The 25,878-nt window shown below is 47.2% G+C and overlaps 1 protein-coding gene and 1 pseudogene across 2 annotated transcripts; one reads left to right on the top strand and one right to left on the bottom strand.

Annotated features, from left to right (window-relative positions):
* Positions 1-141: 141 nt before the first annotated feature.
* Pmf1 (polyamine modulated factor 1) lies at positions 142-24,948 on the top strand. 2 transcript variants are annotated; one of them, XM_027921038.2, is made up of 6 exons: positions 142-329; positions 20,113-20,218; positions 21,408-21,508; positions 23,005-23,200; positions 24,038-24,118; positions 24,860-24,948. In XM_027921038.2, exons 1-5 carry the CDS (start codon positions 172-174, stop codon positions 24,089-24,091), a joined length of 615 nt encoding a protein of 204 aa, XP_027776839.2. In that variant the 5' UTR covers positions 142-171; the 3' UTR covers positions 24,092-24,118; positions 24,860-24,948. The 2 variants fall into 2 exon arrangements, with proteins under 2 accessions (XP_027776839.2, XP_027776838.2); XM_027921037.2 differs by lacking the exon at positions 24,860-24,948 and having other exon boundaries at positions 24,038-24,524.
* LOC114079684 (growth arrest-specific protein 7 pseudogene) lies at positions 4,643-5,567 on the bottom strand (annotated as a pseudogene).
* Positions 24,949-25,878: the final 930 nt, after the last annotated feature.

The raw sequence follows: 25,878 nt of genomic DNA, 5'->3' as shown, positions 1-25,878 counted from the left end.
CCCTCTTGGCTTTCCCCCGCCCTCTGACTTCGTAGGTGCTCCGCCCCCGTGCGGCTCGGTGACAGACGTTCTGCCGGGCCCAATCGGAGGCGTCCCGTGCGGAAGCACCCAATCGGGGGCCCAGGTGGGTGGGGCGGCGGGACCAGTTCGCTTTGGCGGTTCGACTTCAACATGGCGGAAGCCGGTAGCGCCCATCTGGCTGCGGATGAGGAAAAAAGGTCTGAGGGGTCGTCTTCCGAGTCCGTATCACCCGGCACTACCATTTCGCGGGTGAAGCTCCTTGACACCACGGTGGACACTTTTCTCCAGAAGCTGGTCACCGCCGGGAGGTAAGGTGGAGCAGCAGTTCCGAGCTTGGTCCTCGCCTGAGTGCAATTCCCGCCGTTTCGGGCGGGCGGAGGGTGGGCGGCGCGGGCTCCCGGGCGGGGCGAGGCGGCCGCGCTGGTGCTGCCCCGTCCGCTCCCGAGCCGGGAGGAGTCGGGTGACGTTTACCACCCGAGGTGACCTGCCGTGGGCTGCACAAGCAGCCGCTCCTTCCGCCGGAGAGCCCGGTTTGTCCACAAGCGGCTCAAAGGAAGATGGCCTTTGCCGCTAGATGGGGTTCGAGCCCCGGCCCCAGCTGAGCCGGGCTCAGCGGCCCACTGCCCCCTGGTTCCTCAGCGATCGGCGACCGCGCTGCCTCGGACTGAGCGCCCCGGACGGCGCCGGCCGCGGAGGAATCACCGGATAGAGGACCCGACGTGCCGCGCAACCGAACCGCGTCCGCCTGGGCCTCGGCCTCGTGTGGACAGTACTGGACGCTTTAAAGGGAGGCTGTGCCCTGACGCCCCGCCCCTGCACTGCGGCGCCGAGCCGGTTCCCAGCTTCCCGGAGCAGGGCCTGGCCTCGTCCCCTCCGTCCGGCTCTGGCCGCACCAGCCCTGTTCACGGGCCTCACGTTTTGGGCCTGGGCTTGGTGGCCTGTACTTGTCCCGGCTACTCAGGAGGCCCACACAGGAGGCTCACGGGGCCCCAGGAGTTCAGCCCCGCCCTGGGCAGCAGTGAGACCCCAAGCCCATCTCCAGGACAGATGGTCTCCCTCCTCCGCTGTTCAGGACTCACTGCTCCTGGGTGGCTCTGCGGGTGTCCCCGCTCAACCCAGCGTCCGGAAGCGCCTCCTCTGTGGGTACCAGGTACACGGTAGAGCAGTCACGACCTCCGCCTGGGTTTACATGCAACAAGTAGAAACATAAAACTAGATGGCCAAAAGCTTGGTAAGATCCCGAACAGGGATAGAGTGAGGGGAGCCTGCTCTGGGGACATCGGACAGTGCAGAAGTGCATAGTCCCTGCTAGTATTCACAAGAGTTCATTGGATCTTTTCATTTCCCTCTCAGTGCTCCTGCAGTCCGGTTCCTGTCTTGCCCATTCTCCCAGAAGTTTCTTCTGGTTTTTTTGTGCTAATCAGTACATCAAGTAGAAACGTGAATGTCCAGATGAAGCTAGCTTTTTGAAAAACCAGAAAAAGCAATAAAGGCAAAGGGGTAGCTTCTGCAAAGAGCAGGAGGTGATAGGTAATTTAGGAACTGGCGGGGTATTCCTGGCTGCAGCAAGGAAAAGTAAAGTAGGGAGGCTGGCCAGGCAGGTGGAAACCTTACCAGTCCGGGCATAATTTGCCATAATAATGAATTTGATGAAATAATTTGTAATTATTTTTATGGACCGATAATGGCATACCATCATTTTATGTCCTTTATTTATTTTCCCCTTCTCATTCTTGCCCTCTTCTTTCCTCAAAGGCTCACTTTTGTTGGCTATGTGTTCTTCATTTACTCATGATACGAATATTTATTGACTATCAGCAGCATCTCAGGCTCTGTTCTAGTTGCTGGATATATAGCAGTAATAGAGATGAACAGGGTCCCCACCCTCCTGGAATGGACATTCCTCCTGGAATGTATATATCAGGGAAAAGGGATACAGAGCAATGAGGAAAGGGGTCAGGGTAAAACTATGGTGGGTTTTTGTTTTGTTTTTGGTGCTGGGATCAAATCCAGGTCCTCACATATGCACAGCACCCTCTCTACCATTTTAAGCTACATTCCTGGCCCGGTATGTTGTCCTTTTTGTCTGTGTATGTTTTAAATTTATATGAATGATATTGTGGGTTTTTTTCCCCACACATATTATTTTAAAGTCCCAACCATGTCTGTAAATACCTAGGGTTTGTAGCTTCCCAGTGCTAGTTGTCCTCCCATGGTGTACACCTCCCACTTACCTATTCCTTATTATAGGCACCTGGTTGTCTGTAAATCCCTCCTCCACAAATGATGGCAAATCACCTTGTCTATCCCTCTTGGACTAGTGCTAGGATTTCTCTGAGATATATAAATACCTGTGTTTTGTCTGACTGCTTTCCAGAAAAGATGTTCCTGTCCTCCACATCCTTACCATCACTGGGCATCCACCATTTTCATATTTATCATTCTGACAGGTGTAAAACCAGGGTATCTCTTTTTTTTTTTTTTTTTTTTTTGTGGTGCTGGGGATTGAACCCAGGGTCTTACATGCTAGGCAAGCACTCTACCAACTGAGCTATATCCCCAGCCCCAGGGTATCTCATTGTTATATTTTGCATAACTCTGACAGGGTCTTGCTAAGTTGCTTAGGGCCTAAATTGCTGAGGCTGTCCTTGAACTTGTGATCCTCTGCCTTAGTCTCCTGAGTCTCTAGGATCACAGGCATATGCCACCTTGCTCAGCTCCAGTGTTTTTTTTTTTTTTTTTTTAAATCAACCCAAATAACCCAAATGACAAACAGAGGAGGATTACATAGACTTTTTTTTTTTTTTTTACCAGGGATGGAACCCGGGGTGCTTAACCACTGAGCCAAAATCCCCAGCCCTTATTATTTTTTGTTTAGAGACAGGGTCTTGCTAAGTTACTTAGAGCCTTGCTAGTTGCTGAGGCTGGCTTTAAACTTGGAATCCTCCTACCTCAGCCCCCCTAACCTCTGGGATTATAAATGTTCACCACTGTGCTGGGCACATAAATTTGATATATATATTTTTTTTTGACAAGATCTGGTTTGCTTTAGTATATTGAACATCTTTCTAAAATAAACTATGAGAAAGCCATTCTAATTCAATGGAAGAGATGCTGAAGGATTCAAGATTAACATCCATTATGAGCAATGTGAAACGGAGGGAAAGATCCATGAATTGTGCTCGTAGAATTCTGCCCCCATGGGAGACGGAAGGGTCAAGCGGAAAGCCATCAGTGGGAAAGATAAAGAAAGATGGGCTCTCAGAGCAGGGGTTTCTGTCTAGAAGCTGTTCTTTGCTCACTGTGTTAATTTTTTCTCCCAGCCTCCTCAGGCTGATAAAGATGGGGTAGATGGTGTTTGCTGTAGTAGAGAAAGAAAGTGGCGGGCTGAACCCAGGGGTAGTGCTGAAAAGCTTCCAGCGTCACACTTGGCTCAGGCTTCTCCAGGGAAGATGGACAGAGGGAAAGGAGGTGCTGGCACCAAGCGAGGGTTCGGTGCAGGGCTCTGGAAAGTTCAGAGGAGCTGGAGACCCAGGTAGCAGGACACGCCTGGATAGCAAAGAGAGAGTCTGCAATGCTCATACAAGGGACAGCAGTCCAAACCCTGTCATGCATAAGCAGATGGAGTCTGACAAAGACTTGCCTTAACCTGTCTCCCATGTGAGACTGACCTAGCCCTATTAAGCCCTTGGTGGGCAGCCTGGGAGAGCAGGGGTCAGGGTAGCCCCATGTTGGACAAGACACTATGGGAGCAGACCCCATGTGGTTTCTGGCTCATCTCCATCTCTCAAAGCTTTTGGACATGCACACAGTTGGAGGGGGTCTCACGGGCAGAGAACTTTGGAAAGCTCCCTCTAGTGAGACTGGGCAGGGGTGGCAGGGTGGGGATAGGGACTGCCTTGAGAAAGCAGCTGAGGAATGGAGGGATGGGATTTTCCAGAGACTTCAGAGATGATGCCTGATCTGATAGGAACCATGATTCAATGCTCTGACTTGGGGCTAATTTGCTGAATGAGGTAGTTCCATCCTGACCTCTCTGGGCAGGGTTGGTCAGGGAAGACAGAAAACAGGCCTTCCCAAGACCCATGGGAATGAAAAGTGGCCAAGAAAAGCCAGATTTGGGCTCCCAGAATGCAATGAGAAAAATAAAGGGCCATAAAGGATTCTAGGTGCAGGCTGAGCTGACGGCGCCTTCTATCCATGATTCTGTTCTTAACATTGGCTTAGAGGCAGAGACAGCCCTTCCCTGATCTTCCAAAGCCCCGGAGATAAAGGAACCAGCTGGAGGATGGGCTTTGGGGCATCCAAGGGCACAAGTATGTGACAGCCACCCCTGTGGAACTCAGCAGGGACCACAAAGTTCCAGCCTCAGTTTGTTCTCAGAGCAACAAGCACATCACGGGGTTTGGAGGGGCTTCAGTCTTGGAGACAAGGGCGGGGTTGCAGGTCTGTCTTCTTGGCCTGGGAATATTTGGGATTCCCCAGCTGAGCCATCCAGATCACCCTTCTGGAATTGCCAGCTCTCTCCTCTCTCCTCAGTGGACAGGAGAGTGGGTGGGAGGGCAGCTTCACCCAACGGGAGCCACCATCCTCTCTCCATGGGACCCCCAACCCCTCTCCTGGGCAGGACCCCCGGGGCCGCACAGGCGTGTCTAGATCTTCATCTCCACAGGGCGAATGTTGCCAATTTTGTGCTCTCTGACCCACAGCTCTCTGTCTTTGGCCGGGTCCACTTTTCAAAGCAGTTGGTCCACAGGCTCGACTGTGCTTTGGTTGAACATGTCTGTCTCCTGCCGCAGCTGTGTGTGCTGACACAGATGTTGCCAGATCATCTCCAGCTGCTCCAGCTCCAAAGTGGTGGTCACCATCTCTTCAAACCACTTGGACTGGGCCTGGTAGTAGAGGTCCACACAGCGCATGAGGTCATCGCCAGCCTGTGTGGACTTTCTCCGGGCCTTCTTGATGTCCTCCTCTGTCTTGTTGCTCAGCTTGATCTCCAGTTGCTGGGTCTTCATCTCCAGGTCTCTCTGCCGCTCTGTGAGGGCTTTCCGGGCCTTCTCCACCGATGTGTGGCGGCTGGCGAGCTGCTTGCGAAGGTCAGCGATATGGTGGACACACTTTTTCATGTCTTTCTTGAAGTTCTCACGAAAGTTCATTAGGGGCTTCTCTACCTCGATCTGAGGCTTGGCGGAGAACTTGAGATGAACTTCTGCTTCATCTGCCAGACTCTTCTTCACCTGGGCCCAGGCTTCTCCCAAGGAGCCTTCCTCCTGTGCAGCCAAGGAGTTCTGAGAGAGCTTAGCCAAGTTCTTTGCATATTCTTCTTCAATCTTTATCCTCTCTCGGACGAATTTAGACATTTCTTTCTGCGTTTGTTTGCCTTTCAGTTGCTTTTGGAGCAGTAGTTCGAACCCAGCCACTGTGCCATTGCCTTGGGGGTCCTTCTTATCAGCCCAAAAGTAGTCACAGTAGCTCCACTCGGTTGGCTTTAGCAGTTGCTGTTCAGGCATGGTGTCTGGGTGAGGGAATGTCACGCAATTTATCATCTTTGTGGGGTCAACTTTATTTTCAAGATTATATATTTTGTCTTCATTGCCTGAGGTTCTATCTTCCAAATGGTCTTGTCTGTGGGTGATACTTTCCATTGAACTTTTAAGTTGGTTTAGTGATTCCTTCACTTCAAGGATTTCTTCTTTATTTCTTTTCAGGACCTCTAATATATCTTTTTTTTTTTTTTTTAAGAATTTTTTTTTAATATTTATTTTTTAGTTATCGGCGGATACAACATCTTTGTTTTGTATGTGGTGCTGAGGATCGAACCCGGGCCGCACACATGCCAGGCAAGCACGCTACCGCTTGAGCCACATCCCCAGCCCCCTCTAATATATCTTTACAGAAGTGATCTTTCATCTCCTGAAGCGAATCTGTTATTTTACTGCTTAACTCCTGTGCCTGCTCTCTTATATAATTCTTTAAGTCGTAGAACAGTTTTACTAATACATCCTCAACTCCTTCTCTGACATTTCTTCGATGGATTCTCTTATGGGAGCAGCTTGGTTTGTTTGGAGCACTTTATTCCCTTGTTTTTTCATTTTGTTTGTGTGTCTTCCCATCTAGCCGTGTGGATCTGAGGCAGGATAGTTTCTACTCTGTAGATTTGAAGTGTCCCTGAAGGTTTCCAGAAACTCACAGATCCAGGCTCCGGTTTCTGTAGGCTCTGCCACACTGCAGGACCCAGAAGGCTCACTGACCAAGGATGATGGATGGACTCCTGGAGAGAGTGAAGGGAGTGAACTTCCGTTCCAGTTTACCCGCCCTCCTGCCCAGCCCTAAATATAAATTTGATACAGTAATTTTGATAGAGTAACTCTCAGCCATAAGGATTAATAATAAGATTGCTAACCAAGCCTGGTGGCATATACCTGTTATCCTACTTATTTGTGGGGCTGAGACATGAGGATTATAGGTTCAAGGCCAACCTGGTTAACTTAGTGAGACCCTGTCTCAAAATAAAATAAGCAGTTCATTAGTAGATAGTACTTTCCTAGCATGTGCAGAGGCCCTAGGTTCAACCTTCAGTTAAAAAAAAAAAATCGGTAACAAAGATAATGCAGTCCAAATCTGAAAACAGTTGCTAGTCAGATGTCCTTTTAGAAGTTTTTCTGTGCAAGGTAGCAGGAGCCTTTGTGCCATCTGTGGTTCTGCCAGTCTTTTGTGATAGTTTTGTTATCAGACATAACTAGAAGATTCCTTCTTTAACCTTTAATTTTTATGTATTGTTATTGTTAGGGCCTTATAAAAATAATTCCATTTTTATTCTAACAGTGTTCAAATCTTCTATTATCTATTTTATTATTTTATTCTTTTCTTTAAATCATTGTCTGGATTAAGGTATAAGATGGTAGTCTCAAGCCAGTCTACTTTTTCTAGTTTCCCCCCAAATGATCAACTAAAGAGTTCATTCCATTGCTTGATGTTAGATGTTTGCCTCCCAATCTACTGTGTCCTGGGTCTCTTTTTCACCCCACTGATCCATTTGCTTGTGTCTTGCCACTGCATATAGTTCCCCACTCCTCCTGGTACTAGGGGTTGAACCCAGCAGTGCTCTATCTCTGAGTTAGGTCTGCAGCACTTTTTAAATTTTATTTTGAGATAGGATCTCACTAAGTTGCCCTTGAACTTGGGATCCTTCTTCCTCCTCCTCCTAAGTAATGGGAATTATAGGTATGTAGCACAGTATGGCTTCTTAAAACCAGGCCCTTGCAGGAAACCTTATGTCTAATACAGCAAGTCCCCTCTGTTCTCTTTAACATTGGGCCTTCTAGTTAAGAATCTTGGTTGATTGATTGATTGATTGATTGATTTTTGCCTAAACTTTAGAATGAGGGCTGGGGTTGTGGCTCAGTGGTAGAGCGCTTGCCTAGCAAGTGTGAGACACTGGGTTCATTTCTGAGCACTGCATATAAATAAATAAATAAATAAATAAAAATAAAGGTCCTTAACACTCACTCATTTTTTTTTTACTTAAAAATGAATTTTTTGTTTTCTCAAAACATTCAGCTGGTTGAGCACAGTGGCACACACCTATGATCCTAGTTACTCAGGAAGCTGAAGCAGGGGGAGTGCAAGTTTGAGGCCTACCTGGGGTCTCAAAATAAAAAATAATTTAAAAAAAAAAAAAAAAAAGCATGGAGTAAGGGAATATAGGTTGGCCAGGGTGTGTGAGGCCATGGGTTAAATCCCAGCACTGCAAAATAAATAAATTAATTAAATAAAAATAAAACATGAAAAAAGGGACTAAGGGTGTTGCTCTCTGGTAGAGCACCCTGGGTCCAATCCCTAGTATTGGGGGAAAAAATTTCAGCTGTAAATTTGGTTGGGATTATACTGAGTCATAGATCAATTTTGGCAGGACTGGTATCTCTACAATGGCATCATTCAACCACAAACATGATATAATATATCTGTTATGGTTTGAATGTGAGGTGTCCACCAAATGCAAGAGGCTTCAGAGAGGAAATGATTGGGTTGTGAGAGCCTTAACCCAATCAGTGAATTAATCCCCTGATGGGGTTAACTAGTGGTGACTGGAGGCAGGTAAGGTGTGGCTGGAGGAGGTGAGTCATTGGAGGCGTGGCTTTGGGCTATGTGTTTGTATTTGGCAAGTGGAGATCTCTCTGTGCTTTCTGATCATCATGTAGCTGCTTCCCTCCCCCATACTCTTCCACCACGATGTTAGCCTCACCTCTAGCCCCTAGGAGTGGGGCCTCCTGTATGTATTGAATCTTCTGAAACTGTGAGCCCCCAAGTAAATGTTTTCTCCTCTACAATTTTGCTTGTCAGGTTTTTAGTCACAGTGACAAAAAAAGCTGACTAAAACTATCCATTTAGTCAGATTGTCTTTCAGCAGAGTTTTCAAGTTTTTTGTCAAGGACTTCTGCTTTCTGTCACTGTAATAAATATCTGAGATAAATCATCTTCATAAGAGGAAAGGTTTATTTTGTTTATTTAAAAATTTTTTTTTTTAGATGTTGATGGACCTTTATTTTATTCATTTATTTATACACGATGCTGAGAATCAAACCTCACCTCACATCTGCTAGGTGAGCGCTCTACTACCTAGCCACCACCCCAGCCTGGAAAGGTTTATTTTGGCTCATAATTTAGGAATTTCAGTTCATGATGGATTGGCTGCATTGCTTTGGGCTTGTAGGGAGGTGACACACACCATAGCAAGAGCCTGTGTTGGAGGAAGCTGCTCATCTATTGCATTCTGGAAGAAAAGGAAGAGGAAGGGACAGGGTCCCAATATCCCCTTCAAGGTCATGCCTCCAGTGACCTAACTTACTTCCACTAGGCCCCACCTTCTTCTAAGAATTCCAGGCTTCAACACATGGGTCTTTGGGAGACATTCAAGCCCAAATTATAGCTGTGGTCCATCTTGCCTGCATAAAATGTAAGATTCTTGAGGGCAGGATCTTTTCAGTCATGTTTATCATCCTGTATTCATTACTTTTTTTCATGGTGCTAGCACATAGGAGACACTGAACAAATAGTTTTGAAATAAATGAGGGTTCCCAAGCCATATCTCTACTCAGTTTTAGACATCTATCTATTTACTATTGGAAATCTCCACTTAGTATCCCACAGAATCATCAAGCTCAGCATGATTTCTCCTCCCTCTCTTCTCTTCTTGTGATCCCTTACATGGTTGTAGGAAGTACTGTCCACCCATTCTCCAGTCAGAGATTTGGTAGTCCTCATTGACCCCTCCTGCTCCTTTCCAGTCAGCCTCCTAGCCCTGCTAGTCCCAGCCTCTCTTCAGGCTCCTCCTTTCCAGCTCCCACCATCACTGCTTGAATTCTCTCACTAGATCATTGCATCAGCCCCCAAACCAGCCTTCCACCCTTAGTCTTGCCCCGTCTCTCCAGTCTGCAGCTCAGATTTGAGCATGCCCTTCTGCATAACATGTCTAACTGGTTCAGGACTGCTTTCACAATCAGATGCAGGCTCCTTAGCCCAGCATACAAGGCCATTCACTCCTTGGCCCTTTCCTGTCTCTCCAGCCACACGCCAAGGCCATGGGAATACAGAGGATGAACACATGCCATTGTGGACATATGCCTGCAGAAAGGTTCTTCTTCATTTAGTGCTGCTACTCTGCCCCTGTCCCTGCCACCTTTTTCTTTCTACTTGCTGCTCAATAAAACATCCTTGCCTTCATTTGGCTAAATAGGAACTTATGCCTGATTTCCACATAGACAATGCTCAGTAAATGTCATAGTGAGTATGATTTTTTTTTTTTTTTTTTTGGTACCAGGGATTGAACCCATAAGGTCTTTACCATTGAGACACATATCCAGCCCTTTTTATTTTGAGGCACTAAGTTGCTTAGGGCCTTGCTAAGTTGCTGAGGCTGGCCTCGAATTTGCAATCCTCCTGCTTCAGCCTCCAGAGCCTCTTTGATTACAGGTGTGTGCCCTCATGACAGGCTTGAATACAAACTTTTAAGATGTATACAAATACTTGACCTCAGTCCCCCACCCCAAGTCATTAAGTTAAAGAATTTAAAGTCCTTAATCTTGCTGCCTGTGGTGGTGCATGCCTACAATCATAGCTGCTTGGGAGGCTGAGGAGGAAGATCACAAGTTCTAGGCCAGCCTGAACAATTTAGTGAGATCCTGTCTCAAAAAAAATAATAAAAAGGGCTGGGGATGTAATTCAGCAATACAATGCCTAGTACCATAAGTAAGTAGATAGATGGATTGGTATATACATACACATATACATAGTTAAGTAAATTAATAATCATTCTTCAGTCTCAAGGACAAAGTCCTTATACCTGGGACAGGAATCTACACATAGTAAATTCTGGTTTAGTTACATGTCAGGTATCCAAAGGGCTATTTTAAAACCCACATTGATTTCCCCCACAACTCAGCATATTTTAAATGTAAATATTAGCTTCAATAGGAAGGCAAATCCTATGATGTACTCCAGAGTGCCTGGAAGATTATCAGCCATACTGGGCTGTTAGATCCTGGGAACCCATGCTCCAGTGTTCTGTTGAGGCATCTTCTGAGGCAGAGGCTGCCAAATCTGTTCTCAGGCTTTAGAATGTAGAAATGGGGCCTGGTTGGAGTCTACCACTTACAACCTCTGCCTGTTATTTGAAGATAAAGTCTTTTCTGTCCTTACAGTCTCCTGGGCCTTCTGAAAATAGCCATTCACCTCTTTAGCCTCAGCAAGAAGGTGAGGGTGCTCCTTTTCTGTGTGGTGTTACAAATTGGGACCTGCCTAGAGGGGCAGTTGGTTAGAGGTGTTGTAAGTGGGACTCAGGATGAAGATTAGTTAGAGAAAACTTCAGAGAAAAGCTGGGTCGCCATAGGTACCTAGGGTGTGCCCCAGGAATGTTGGTCCCGTGAGGGCTGAGGGAGCAAGAGATGATTGACAGTTCTTAAGTTCTTAGATGCCATCCTGGTCCAGCCCATATCCTTCTTGCTCAGCCTTCTGACCAGAGATGTGCTGTGCAGGGTATGATTTGTGTAAAGTGACTTAACGCATTCATCTGACAGTGACCAAGGAAAGAGCCAATTGAGTTTGTCCAAGAACTGGTTGAGTTTTAACATGGTGGCAAAGGGGCTGGGTGTCGCTGAGTGGCAGAGCTTTTGTCTAGTATGAGGCCTTGGGTTTAATCATGAGCACTGCAAAAAAACGAAGAAAAAGAAAAAAAGGTGTAAAGCTAGTGACGAAGATTGTTGGTGTTCATAGGAAACAGTTCTTCCATGGAAAAAGAGTGATTTTAATACATAAACTCTCTCAGTGCCACGGAAATACCTTGCCCTCTTTGTGCAGATGCTGCAGGCTGGTGGTAGGGCTTGGTTCCTGACGTCGGGGTGTGACTCACCAGTGTGGTATGTGCTTCCTGCCTGTCACGCTAATTCTCTTCTATGTACATCTCCAGACCACCCAGCTTTATCTCTGCTGTCTCTGCCTTCTCAAGGCTACTGACATTTCAGCTCAAAATGCCTCTGAAACCACCCTCACATAGTGACCCAAGTCATCCCTGCTTCAAACCCTTTTCCAGCTCTTCCATCATGATTCAGTTAGACTCTTGTGTAGGGTCCCTCCGGGCCCTGCAGCGTGCAGGCTGTGTCTGTTCCTACTGGCTTCTTCATATTCCAGCTGTGTGACCTTGGGCAGTCTCCTCTCCACCATAGCTTACTCACCTGAGCAATGAGGATGATGATAATAGAACCCACCTCACAGTGTTCTTGTGAGGATTCAGTGAGTTACTCCATGGAGAGTGCTTAGGCCAGGGCCTGGAACCAGTCAGTTCTCAGTAAACATTTCTAAGATTACTGCTATACTCTCTGTGAGGGCAGGGATCACACTTTCTCATCTTTGTATTTGCACCACCATGCTTGGCCTGCTATGTGCTTGGTAAGTATTTATCAAATGAATATAATTTTCTTGATGGTACTTTTTGTCTTCATGTTAATATTGATCAAATCAGAAGGTTTTTTCCTTTGGGAAAGTATCCCAATTTCAGATTCTTGATTTATATTTTCCAGCAGTTTCCAATGGCAGCATATAAACAATAAAAGTTAAATAAACTTAAGAGACCAAATAACCTAAAGACATAGTTAAGATTAATTTTTTGGGCTTGGGATGTAGCTAAGTGATAAATGGCTTGCCTGGCATGAGCAAGGTCCTTGGTTCCATCCCCAGCACTACAAACACACAAATAAAGATCAGTTTTCATTTTATTTTATTTTCCATGGTGCCTGGGATCAAACTGAGGGCCTTACACATGGTAGGCAAGTACTCTATCACTGAAAAGATTGTTGTTGTGGTGATTGAACCTGGGGTACTTTATCACTGAACTACATCCCCAGCCCTTTTTATTTTGAGACAGGGTCTCACTAAGTTGTTGAGGCTGACCTTGAATTTGTGATCCTTCTGCCTCACCCTACCACCTCAGCCTCCTGAGTCACTGGAGTTACAGGTATGTGCCACCACAGTAGTGCTTTCCTTTAATCCCAGCAATTTGGGAGGCTGAGGCAGAAGGATCACAAGTTTGAAGGCAGCCTCAGAAACTTAATGAGGCCCTAAGCTACTTAGTGAAACCCTACCTCAAAATAAAAAATAAAAAGGGCTGGAGATGTGGCTCAATGGTTAAGTACTAAAAAACAAATAAATAAAAATAAAAGATAATTTTGGGTGTGTGTTAGTTTGTTAGTTACTGGGGATAGAACCCAGGGCCTCATGCATGCTAGGCAAGAACTGCAACACTGAGCTACATCTCCATGTAGATATTTTTAGACAATATCTTGCTGAGTTCCCCAGACTAACCTGGAAATTGCTATCCTCTTAACTCAGCCTCCTGACTTGCTGGGATTATAGATATGTGCCACTGCACCCAGCGAAAGATAACTTTTTTGTTTGTTTGTTCTGGGGGAGGTTGTGGTACCGGGGATTGAACCCAGGGATGCTTAACCACTGAGCCACATCCCAGCCCCCCCCATTTTTTTAATATTTATTTTTTAGTTGTAGTTGGACACACTTTATTTCACTTATTTATTTTTATGTGGTTCTGAGGATCGGGCGAGCGAGGTGAGTGCTCTACTGCTGAGCCACAACCCCAGCCCCCCCCCAGCCCTTTTTAAAATTTTATTTTGAAACAGGGTCTCACTAAGTTGCTTAGGTCCTCGCTAAGCTGCTGAGGTTGGCTTTGAACTCGTGATCCTCCTGCCTCAGTCTCCTGAGCTGCTGGGATTACAGGCATGCACCACAGCACATGGCAAGAGATAACTTTTTAATATTTATTCATCTTGAATCCCTGATCTGGAGATTCTTTTTTTTTTTTTTTTAGAGGGCAGGGGAGAGAGAATTTTAATGTTTATTTTTTAGTTTTCGGCGGACACAACATCTTTGTTTGTATGTGGTGTTGAGGATCAAACCCAGGCCACATGCACGCTAGGCGAGCGCGCTACCTCTTGAGCCACATCCCCAGCCCCTGGAGATTCTCTTTTTATTTTCACGTTTCTCTGGTCTTTTCTCCCTTTTTCGGTCCTGGGGCTGCCCAGTATACACAGAACTGAGAAAGGGGAGAGAAAAAGCCCAAGCAGAAACGTTTATTTAATGGAACAGGACAACTGCAGTTAGCAGGAGTGTCTGTCAGGTCGCTTGTATGCCACACAGCTGGGATCTGTCTTGACAGATGACTCAGTGGCCTCTCTCCCTAGTCTTTTGGTGGTGGGGAACAGGGAGTGCCAGTCACTGCTGCCCTCTTGTGGGCAACCTGTGAAACAGATATTCAGTTGGGCACCAGGGACAAAGGCAAGCCTTGGAAGCTCCCTTGGTGCTGTGTGCACTGTGATCCTGCCCAACATGTGTTCACTTGTCTGCGCCCAGTCCGTCTTTCCATAGTGTCCTTTACAGTTCATCTGCATATGTAAGCCAGCAGACTATGAACCACCAGGACTTGTCTACACCTATATTTCAAATTTTAATTTTATAAAAGTCAAACTTCTGTGATAATTTACAGTGAGTTGTTTTTGTTTTTGTTTTATGGTTCTGGAGATTGAACCCAGGGCCTCATTCATGCTGAGCATGTGCTATACCACTGGGCTGTATCCAGACCCCCTATAGTGAGTTCTTAGTTCTTTTTAGTGCAGTGGTTGAAATGTTTTCTTATTGAGTTCAAAAACAATGAAGTTTTCTGACATTGTGTAATGTTTATGAGAAAATAATAATTTAAAATCAGTTTAGTATGGTCATGTCAATTTTGAAACTCATAATGTGACACTGGGCATAGTGGCATGTGCCTGTAGTCCCAGCTGCTTGGGAGACTGAGGCAGAAGGATCATTTGACTAGCCTGGGCAAAACAATAAGAATCTCTCTCTCAAAAAACAAAACAAAACTCAGTAATTTGGGGTGTTTATTTATTTATATCTTATATCATTTTTTAATTTATTGTGGTACTAGGAATTGAACCCAGGGAAGCTCTACCACTGAGCTACATCCCCAGCCCCTTTTATTTTTTCTTTTGAGAAGGGTCTTGCAAAGTTTCCCAGGCTGTCAATGTTTTTAGCAGCTCAATTACAATAGCTAAACTGTGATAACAATCTAGATGCCCTTCAGTAAATGAGTGGATAAAGAAACTGTGATAGGGGCTGGGGATGTGGCTCAAGCGGTAGCACGCTGGCCTCGCCTGGCATGCGTGCGGCCCGGGTTCAATCCTCAGCACCACATACAAACAAAGATGTTGTCCGCCGAAAACTAAAAAAAAAAAAAAAAAATTAAAATTCTCGGGCTGGGGCTGTAGCTCAGTGGTACAGCACTTGCCTAGCATGTTCGAGGCACTGGGTTTGATTCTCAGCACCATGTATAAATAAATGAACAAAATAAAGGCCCATCAACAACTTAAAAACATTAAAAAAAAAAAAAGAAACTGTGGTATATATACACAATGGAATATTACTCAGCCTTAAAGAATGAAATTATGGCATTTACAGGTAAATAGACGGAGTTGGAGAATATAATGCGAAGCAAAGTCAGTCAGTCCCCCCAAAACAAGGGCCAAATGTTTTCTCTGATAAGTGGATGCTGATCAATAATGGGGGGTGGCAAGGGAAGAATGGAGGAACTTTGGATTGAACAGAGGAGGGGGGGATGGTGGAATGAGACAGACATTATTACCCTATGTAAGGGTACGATTGCACAAATGGTGTGATTCTTTCTATGTCATGTACAACCAGAGAAATGAAAAGTTGTGCTCTATTTGAGTAAAAAATAAAATAAAATTAATTAAAAAAATTTTTTAAAAGTTTCCCAGGCTAGCCTCAGACTTACGATCCTCCCACCTCAGCCTCCAGAGTTGCTGGGATTATAGATTGTACCACTGCACCCAGCTAATAGCATGGTTTTTAAAAGTTACTTTCAGACCTAGGGTTATAGCTCAGTGGTGGAGCACTTGCTTAGTACATGTGAGACACTGAATTCCATCCTCAGCACCACATAAAATAAATAAACAAAGGTATTGTGTCCATCTACAACTAAAAATATTTTTAAAAATAATAAAAGTTCCGGGGCTGGGGATGTGGCTCACGTGGTAGTGTGCTCACTTAGCATGCGTGCGACACTGGGTTTGATTCTCAGCACCACATAAAAACAAAATAAAGATATTGTGCCCACCTAAAACTAAAAAATAAATATTTAAAATAATAATAATAAATTCCTTTTATTGATCTTTTTGGACTCAGTGGTGGAGCACTTGTCTGGCTGGTATGCATGAGGCCCTGGATTTAACCCCTAAAATCCTGCAAAAAAAGAAAAAGAAAAGCCTTTTGTGTGTGTTGGGGGGGGCGGGCACAATTTAACCTCTGCTCTTTAGTGGTGACAGATCCAGTCTGTCTACCTAAGCTGAGTAGAGATGTACCCTGCTTGGACCCTGGTTTCTACTGCTTGGGTGGTTTCTTCATTTGCAATTGCAACCAGGACACATTTACTCATCACCTGCCTTCCAGAGGAAGAAGACTTCTCAGCTTTGAGCAGTCAAATTACTGACATATACCTCTGAGGGGTGGTGTGAACTGTTCTGTAGACTAGTACTGGCAACTATAGCTAACGAGGAACACTCAGTGTGCTAGGCACTACACTAAGTACTTTATATAGCTGGGCATGGTGGCACACACCTATAATCTCAGCAGCTCGGGAGGTTGAGACAGGAGGATCCTGAGTTCAAAGCCAGCCTCAGCAACAGCAAGGCACTAAGCACTCAGTGATGCTCTGTTTCTACATAAAATACAAAATAGGGCTGAGAATGTGGCTCAGTTGTCAAGTACCTTTGAGTTCAATCCTTGGTACCTCCCCCGCAAAATAATTAAAAAATAAAAAATATTAAAAAGGGCTGGGGACATGGCTCCATGGTTAAGCACCTCTTTTTTCAATCCCTGGTACAAAAAAAAAAAAAAAAGAAGGACTTTATATATGTAACCTCATTAACCTGATTTAATTCTTAGAGTAATTTTGTGAAATATAGATGCAGTTATTATCCCAATTTGACTGAGGAGGAAACTGAGGCTTATGGAGGTAAATAAGTTGTCCAAGGTCACTCAGCTGATGAGTGACAGAGGTAGAATTTGAACCCAGGCAAAAGAACAGGCAGTCTGTCCTCAGAGCCAGCACACTTTCCAGGGCACAGCTTGGTAGCCTCTGTGTAAGCTCAGAAAGCTAAGGCCAGGAGCCTGTCTGTCACAAGGTTAAGGGGAGCATTGACAGACTGGGAAGGACTCGTCTGTCCAAGCAGTCCAGTCCCTGGACTTGGGGCCCAGGGTGGGAGAGGTGGCTGGATTGGGCAGGCCGAGGGCCAGACAGCTGAGGCCTTTCCTCAGTCTCAGTCACCCATTCTGAGAAGGAGTGTGTTACGTGCTGCTGTGAATCTAACACCGCTCTGGACACCTTGGAGATCCCAGCGACGTTGCAGAGGACATCCTAGCCACAGGGGTGTTATCACTTGTATGAAAAGAGAAAATTTTACAATTGGGGAACAAATGGTCATGAATGTTTTCTAAAACATATCACTTTTTGCTTCTCCCTGAGTATTTTTTAGTAAATCCTCAGGGCATTCAAACCGCTTCCAAATCTGCATTGGCATTCAAAGAAGGAAACAGCTTCCTCTTGTACTCATGGACATTGGTGTCCAGTCTGGCTTTCCTCTTTGGTTAAGCCACATGGTCCTATTTAACATAAATTCCCATCTTGTGTATCTGAAGAATGTGCGTGGTTCTGGGGTCCTCCACTTTCATTAATTTTTGTGGTGCAGGGACTGAGCCCAGGCCTCCATACTAGAGAGCACTCTACCACGGGGCAGCCCCAGGACCACTTTCACTAATTCTTAAACCATAAGGAGGCTGCAGGAGAGTTCATAAACAGCAGTGGTCACCCTTGCCCGGGCTCTGTCTACCTAAGCTGAGTAGAGATGTGCCCTGCTTGGACCCTCTGCCTCCAGAGTGGGCTGGGAGAAGGAAGAGGATTTCTGGTGTTCAAGCCACAATTACCCAGTTTCATTTCCAGCCCAGCTTGGTCAAGGATCATGTGTCCCTTCATATTCCTCCCTTTAACCACAGACTCTGTGGCTGGTGTGGCCAGCAACAAAACAAGGTCTCTGGGATTCTACTGAGGGTTGAAAGGATGCCCAGCATCTTTTGTTTTTGTTTTTTTTTTTAGTTATCAATGGACTTTTGTTTTATTTATTTAAATGCAGTGCTGAGAATTGAACCCAGGGCCTCATGCATGCTAGGAAAGTGCTCTATCACTGAGCCCAGCATCTACCCTTTGAATTGTCCTTTTCACTCAATCTTAGCCTCCAAGGTGTACTAATATGAAATGTTTACCATTGAAAAGGTAGGAGGCTATCCCTGTGACCCAAAAGTGTGCTGGTAGGTGTTTAAAGCCAACTCTCTAAAAGTAAGCCCTGATTTGCCAATTTCAAAGTGTACATTTTCCTAAGCTACCGATTTGGCATTACCAAATACAGAGTTGGGAAGAAATGGACAGTACATCTTTGTACAGCATTTCTGTTACACAGAGACAACATATAAATAACCTCAGGAGCAAATAAAGTGCAGTAGAATGATTAGAAGGTAGTATTTAGGGGGTGGTGAGTTTCCTTGTTTTTGTTTTGTTTGGTACTGGGAATTGAACCCAGGGTTGCTTAACCATTGAGGCACATCCCTGGCTCTTTTTTTTTTTAAAGTATATTTTAGTTGTGATGCACACAATACTTTTATTTATTTTATGTGGTGCTGAGGATCAAACCAGTGCCTCGCACCTGCTGGGCAAGCTTTACCACTGAGCCCCAGCTCTTTTTGTATTTTATTTAGAGACAGGGTCTTGCTGAGTTGCTTAGGGCCTCAGTAAGTTGCTGAGGCATGAGTCCTCTTGTAAGCTACTCTGAGCTGGCTTTAGCATGACACTGCTCTTTCTCACTACCTATTTCCAAAACTGTGGGACTTGGGTGGGGAGGCCCAGCGAGCTGTGAGAGAGGTAGAACCAGCAGTGATTCCCTAAATGGGGATGGGACCCTGTATCTGGCTGCAGGTGCCTGTGCCATGTTTATCCAGTGGTCCACCAGACTGATCCACATGATTGAGGAGCATCCTGACCCCCAGTAGAGTCTAAGTGCAAGCTGTTGTGTGCTTGAGTGCTCTTGGTTGGCTTAGACACATTCTGAAGTTCACTTAAACGTTGCTTCACAAGAAACCAACACCTCCTCCTCACCTTAAAGAATGAAGCACCATAACTCTGGCCCATAAACCACTCTCCGCAGTGGTTAAGTGCCACAGTCATATGAGCCTCTGTTTGCTGATATCTCTCCATTTTGCCCTTTCAACTGGCAGCTACAGAAGGGCAATTCCCAGTACCTAGTGGGCAATCAGTATATAGCAGGTACTCCATGATTTAAAAAAAAGTTTTCCTTCCCCGCCCCCCCCCCCAGTACTGGGGCTTAAACCCAGGGGTGCTTTACAATTTAGCTACATCCCCAGCCCTTTTTATTTTGAGACAGGGTCTCACTAAGTTGCTAAGGCTGGTGTTCAGGGGGACTGGAATGACCAGAGATTCTCAGAGTATCATCCCTAGACCAGCAGCATCAGCCTCACCTGGGAGGTTGCTAACTGACCGAGGGCAGTGATCTATTATTATAACAGATCACTTTCTTGCTAATTTTATGCACAGTAAGGGTAAATAACCATAGCTAGATGAATCATGGCTCACTTTTTTTTCTTTTTAAGACGAACTCACTATATACTTCAGATCTAATTTTTTTTTTTTTTTTGAACTGGTGACTTAACCCAGGGGCACTTCACCACTGAGCTGTATCCACAGCCCTTTCTAATTGTTTTCTTAAATTTGAGACAGGGTCTCATTAAGTTGCTTAGGGCCTCTCTATGTTGCTGAGGCTGGCCTTGAACTTGTATCCTCCTGTCTCAGTCTCCTGAGCTGCTAAGATTACAGGTGTGTACCACTGTGCCCAGTATCCAGATGAGTCTTGAACTCCTGGGCTTAAGTGATCCTCCCCCCTCAGCCTCCCAAGTACAAGTACATGCCACCGATCCTGGCTTATGATGACCCTCTTTTTTCCCCCCAGTCCTGGGGATTGAAACTAGGGATGTACTACCACTGAGCTATTGCCGTAACCCCTGTTTTTGGACAGGATCTTGATAACTTTCCCAGACTGACCTCAAACTTGTAATCCTCCTGCCTCAGCCTTCTGAGTTGCTGGGACAGTAAGTATGTGCCTTTGAGCCTGGCTCATCGTAAGTCTCTTTAAGAAGTAACTCCCTGAACTCAGTGAGGGCTCTGCTGAGAAAAAATGGGGAAGCCAAGTGGGGCACTGGTGGTGGGATTGAAGCATCCTATGATGTGAGCTGCTGATGAGAGATTTGCATTTATTGTCATTAGCAAGAGGGCCATGAAGCAGATAAAGCTTGAGTCCTATGATGAGAATCAGAGGTGCCCGGGCAGCTTGATGACTGGCTGTGCACTTGACCCTCCCTACCTTTGACTTCTCTTCTTCCTGCCAGCTACCAGAGATTCACGGACTGTTATAAGTGCTTCTACCAGTTGCAGCCTGAGATGACACAGCGAATCTATGACAGATTTATAACTCACCTGGAGGCATCTATCCGGGTGAGTGACAAGAGGCCCAGAAGATACCATTAGCTTAGTTTTTTTTTTTTTTTTTTTAAAGGGGGGGGGAGAGAGAATGAGAATTTTAATATTTATTTTTTAGTATTTGGCGGACACAACATCTTTGTTTGTATGTGGTGCTGAGGATCGAACCCGGGCCACACGCATGCCAGGCGAGCGCGCTACCGCTTGAGCCACATCCCAAGCCCTAGCTTAGGTTTTTATCTCTAGATTGTTGGTCCTCTGGGGGCAGTGACCCTACTCTTTGCCCCTCTGTCTTCTCAGCCCCTTCAGCCACCCTCTGTGCACAGCAGGCTACAGTGCCAGTCACCCGCCTCCTCCAAAGAATGTGGGTATCTTAAATGCCCCTTTCTCTTATTGTGCTGTATTGTAATTATGTGTTTATATGTCGTCTGCCTTACTGGGCCGTGTGTGCTCTGCAAGGGCAGGACAGAGTCAAGTTCATCTTTGTATCTTCAGTTTTTGGGCCAAGGCCTTGCCCAGAAGAAGCCACCTAATAAACAATCCAAAAAAGGCTACGATTCCATTCATGTCTTTAAGTAACTGCAGTGTCTCTAGAGAGGCAAGGACGGCCCTGTTAGCACCACAGTGTGAGGAAATCTGGACAGGTGCTGAGAGTGGACACAGGCAGTGTCCAGCCCCCAGAAATGAAGGCAGGGAGAAAGGCTTGCTGCACGTTCTTTCTAAATGTTTGCCATATTATATTTTATTTCCTTTTTTAAATGTATATATATTAATATGTTTTTATATATATATATAAAGTTGTAATCAGACACAAAACCTTTATTTATTTTTTATGTGGTGCTGAGCATCGAACCCAGTGCCTCACATGTGCTAGGTGAGCACTGTGCTGAGCCACCACCCCAGCCCCTATATTTTATTTTCGTAAGTATAAATGTCACATGTTAGCCAGGCATGATGGTGCGCTTCGGTAATCCCGGTAACTGGGGAGGATAAGGCAGGATGATCACAAGTTCGAGGCCAGCCTCAGCAACTTAGAAAGACACTGTCTCAAAAAGACTGGGGACGTGGCTTGGTGGTATAGCACCCCTGGGTTCAATCCCCAGTACCACGGGGGTTGGGGGGGGCAGAAATGAGCCAGAATTTAGTGTATTTCTACTCTGGGCTTGTCTAGTATCATTACAGTTTTTTCCTCCTTTCTCTTCAGGAGGAAATTTCAGAAATTAAAAAAGAAGGGAACCTAGAAGCTGTCTTGAATTCCTTGGATAAAATTGTGGAAGAAGGCAAAGACTGCACGGAGCCAGCCTGGTGAGAAAGGAGCGGGAAGGGACCGCACTTCAGCCTCTGGTAGGAGACTCTGAGGCTGACCCCATATCTGAGACACTGGGCTCTATATAGCCCTGAGAGAGGACCCTTTGACAGGGACAACACCAAACAATAACCAAAAACAGTTGAAATGCAGAGTTCCCTCCTGGGAGGAGAGCCCCAGGGCAAGTGCATGTTATTATCCAGGGGTTCGGGAGGGAAGTGGTTTGGAGGTCCGACTGAAGAGGCCTTTGAGAGGTCATTTCAGGGCCTGTTGGGCCTGTAGGAGGAAGGAGGGGAGGGACAGAGGACACCGAGCAGTGAAATTGGGAATCCTATGTAGGTTAGGCTGGCCAGGCACTGGCTTTGAGTCATTGGTTTATTCAACACACATTTAGGGTGCACCTACTACACGCTAAATACTGTTTTAGAAGCCAGTGATGTGGCAGTGAACAAGTGACACTCTGCAAGTGACAGTTCAGTGGGCAGCTTGGTAGCCTGGAATACCATGAACCGGAGGAAGAAGTAAGGCCTTGAGCGCAGAGTGGAGAGAGAGGCCATCAAGACCACCGCAGCCTTCCACTACCTCTGCCCTCACAGGACCTCAGGCCAGAGGGGAGAGATGCCATTCTTGCGCTTTGTGACCTTACTTCTTCTTTTTTTTTTTTTTAATATTTTTTTAGTTGTAGACGGACACAACACTTTTATTTTTTTTACTTATTTATTTTTGTGGTGCTGAGGATTGAACCCAGAGCCTCACACATGCCAGGCAAGCACTCTACCTCTGAGCTACAACCCCAGCCCGTGACCTTAATTCTTAAAAGAATGAAATTTTACAACTAAAAAAGAATTTTTAAGCCATGTGGTGGCACATGCCTAGAATTTCAGTGGCTCCACAAGTTCAAGGCCAGCTTCAGCAACAAAGCAAGACCCTATCTCAAAATAAAAAGGGCTGGGGGGTTATGTGGCTCAGTGGTTAAGCACCCGTGGGTTCAATCTCAAGTAGCAAAACAAAAAAAAGAATTTTTAGAAGAACCTACAGTGGCGCCTGTTCCCTGTGTGACCTTGCCTCCTTAGACCCTCTCTCCTTATCTTCTCACGTCATCCAGCCTCAAGGTCTGGGTCCTCTCTCCAGAGGCTCCCCACTGGGAAGTCTCATCCTGTCACAACCCCATCTCTCCAGCTCCCAGCCTGATAGGGTGATACACAAGCAGGGCACATGTTCACAAGGACAGCGGCAGAGGCTGGGAAGTCACCTCTAGACCTGGCGTCTTGAAGATGGGGGAGTGTGTGTGGGAGAGAGGAGAATGTGGAGTGTGGGGTGGAAGGCTGGTGGCAGCGGGCCTGGGGCAGGCGGTGTTCCCATCAGGAGCAGGGCTTGGGAGGTAAGAGGAGCCAGCCCAACTTGGGACTGGGGTGGGAACATCAGTGACTTGGTTTGTAAGTAGAACCCTCCCACACATTGTCCCTCCCTCTCTGTCCCCCATGTGGCCCTTCAGGCGCCCCAGTGGGATCCCAGAGAAAGACCTGTGCAGCACCATGGCACCCTACTTCCTGCAGCAACGGGACACCTTGCGGTGCCATGTGCAGAAACAGGAGGCCAAGAACAGAGAGCTGGCCAATGCCATCCTGGCTGGGCGCAGGCAGTTGGAGGAGATGCAGCTGCAGGTCCAGGCCCGGCAGCAGGCCTGGCAGGCAAGTGTCCAGCCCTGCCTGCTTTCCCCTTCATTCCTGATAGGCCCTCAGAGATCCCCTCCCAACATAAGGGACCCCAGAGGCAGGAGGGGCCTCCTGTGGTGGTAGAGTCACATATCACTTCTGCTTGGATGTGTGCAGCAGGCTTCTCCCACCATAGCAGATGGGCTGCTGCCCGCCCTGCCCCTGCTAACCTCTAACTGCAGCATGGATTCCCTGCTGCCACGGCTGAGGCCCAGAGAGGGCAGAGGTGTGTCCCAGGAAATGGTCATTGTACTTCTCCCTGGGAACATAGACAGTATCTTCAAAATATGCACACTGGAATGACTTCTAGAGCCCTAGTACATCTGGAACTCATTCTCCAGCAACAGTGTATGTCCTTTGAAGATGAACTTAATTTTTGAAAATGGCCCAAGTGACTGAGGATAGAAAGGGTAGAGTGATCAAGCTGGCTGATACAGCTGGCAGGCGATGAAATGGGGTTTTCAGTGATGAAAAGGGGTTTCTTATTGGCTCAAAAAAGTTAAAGAAATTATAAAAAATAAAAACAAAAAGTACTGGGGATGTGGCCCAGTGACAAATTGCCTCTGGGTTAAATTTCCAGGAAAAAGAAAAAGAAAATGAACTCTGCCCAGGGGAGGCCTAGCCTTGGTACCCAGCCCTCTATCAGTACCCATTGAGTGGTAGACTTCCTGCCTATCTTTGTCCTAATGCGCCTTCCTGGGCCAGTGATGAGTCACATGGCCCTGGGGGAAACCCACGCCCCAGTTCAGCTCAGAAGAGAAAGGGTTTGGTTTCCTCATAGCCTGTGTAGCTATTCTCTCCTGCTGATTTCAGGCTCTGTATGGAGAACAACGGGAACTGCTGGCCGTTCTGAGGGAGCCAGAGTGAGGCGGAGCCTGTGGCTGAGAGCAGAGGGCAGTCAAGGTCGAGGGCTGTGGTCGGCATGCTGGGCCTGGGCGGGCTGCCTTTGAGGACAGCTGAAATGGTGCCAATCTCCAGGCAGTGATGGAGGATCAGGCCCGAGCAAGCCCCACTGCTGCAGTGCTGTGAGGCTCCCCCGGGGTCACACATACTACCTTCAGACTCCTCCCTTCTGCCCAGAGATGGTGGCCCAACGTGGAGTCTGGGCCCGACTCTTTCTCCTTCAGGTGCAGGCCAGCACCACCCCCAGCGCTCTCCTGCAGGCTGCTCGGCACCCTACCACCCCCTCCCTTAGGGAATGTGTTTTCAATTTCACTGATTGTCCCCTTGCTGGCCAGCCCAAGGTCGCTCGCCATGTTCTCCCCACATCCGTAAATAAACATCCTCCACTGCACTGTAATCTGTGAGGATGCTTCCTTGCCCGGCGTCTGTTGGGCCAAGACCACTTCTGGGTCCCCAAGCTCCAGCTTCAGGCAAGGGCTTGGTCAGTCCAGGCTGGATAGGGCAGTTGTATGTGACCATCATGTGCCAAGGGCAGCAGAGCCCCGTTTTCACAGAAAGTGGGATACCTGGGTCCCCCAAAGTCAGGATGAGCTGTCAAGGGTATGTCACTCTTCGTCCCACCCTACCTTCTCTTTGACATTTGGATTAAGTGTCCATGGTGGAGGCCTCCAGGATAGTTGGGCCTCAGGACAATGTGACTCATGACTGCTTCTCCACTGTGCTCTTCTCCAGCCAGGGCCACCAGGACCGGAGAGGAAGGGGGACGGTTTTGGGTGGAGGGCAAAGCTTTTTGCCCTGGTATGGGCCACACCCTAGCCCCTTGGACAGAAGCACTGGGGACAGACTGGAAGACATCAGAGTGGCTCCTGCTTTTACCTCTTTCCCCACCAACAGCCCAAGCTTCATCTTTCCCTCTGCCCTCCTCTGCCCTGTGGAGCTGCGGCATTAATAATCCAGACGCCTCCGTCCTGCGCGGCCACCTCACCGAGTGCTGTGTGTATTTGTCAGAGTGGGCAGGCGGCCTCCAGCCCCGAGGGGTGTGAGTGAGGACACTGGCCAGCCGGGGGAAGGAGCCGGGCCACCCTTCCTTGCTAGGCCGGCTGGAGGCAGTGGCAGCTCTCAGGTGTGGGCTGGGGTTTTCAGGCTGGGACCTGCGGGCCTTCCTGGAGGACTGGGGGAGGCAGGTCCCTCCCTGAGGCTGTTAACCTTGGGGAGGCTGCAGGGGTAGGAGAATCGGAGGGTCAGCAGCCCAGAGATGCATTCTGTCTTACACTCCTCCAGGTCCTCCCTGCTGGGTCCCCCACCACAGTGCCCTTTCATACCTGGAACTTAGCCACCTGGCCTGCCCAGAAATGGAGAGGCTGTCCTCATACACCCAGCCCTACTGTATCTGTTGGCTTTGACTCTTGGACCTGTGCTGCCCTGACCCCTTCTGTTCCTGAAGCAGTTGAGTGGCCCACACCACGCCGGCCTTTGATGTCTGCTGGGTGGATGAGGCCATTGCTGGCACTCCCTCCCTAGGTTTGGCTCTTGCCCCGCAGGCAGACAGTGCAAATCATAGGCCTTAAGAGAGCTGGAGCTCTGGAGCCTATTTTAGACCTGAGCACCCCCTTCCTCTCTCGTTCCACTTAGATCCCAGCCAGGACTTGGGCGGAGGCTGCGGTCTCAACAGAATGGAGAAGGGTATAGGGATCTGGACAGCCCCCTAGGGCAGGGGCCAGGGGTGATGTCAAGAGCCTGGCAGCCTCTGA

Source organism: Marmota flaviventris, chromosome 10 (assembly GCF_047511675.1).
Source record: "Marmota flaviventris isolate mMarFla1 chromosome 10, mMarFla1.hap1, whole genome shotgun sequence".
Taxonomy (NCBI): domain Eukaryota; kingdom Metazoa; phylum Chordata; class Mammalia; order Rodentia; family Sciuridae; genus Marmota; species Marmota flaviventris.
Note: the sequence above shows the minus strand (reverse complement) of the source record. Positions and strands in the feature narration are given on the sequence as shown.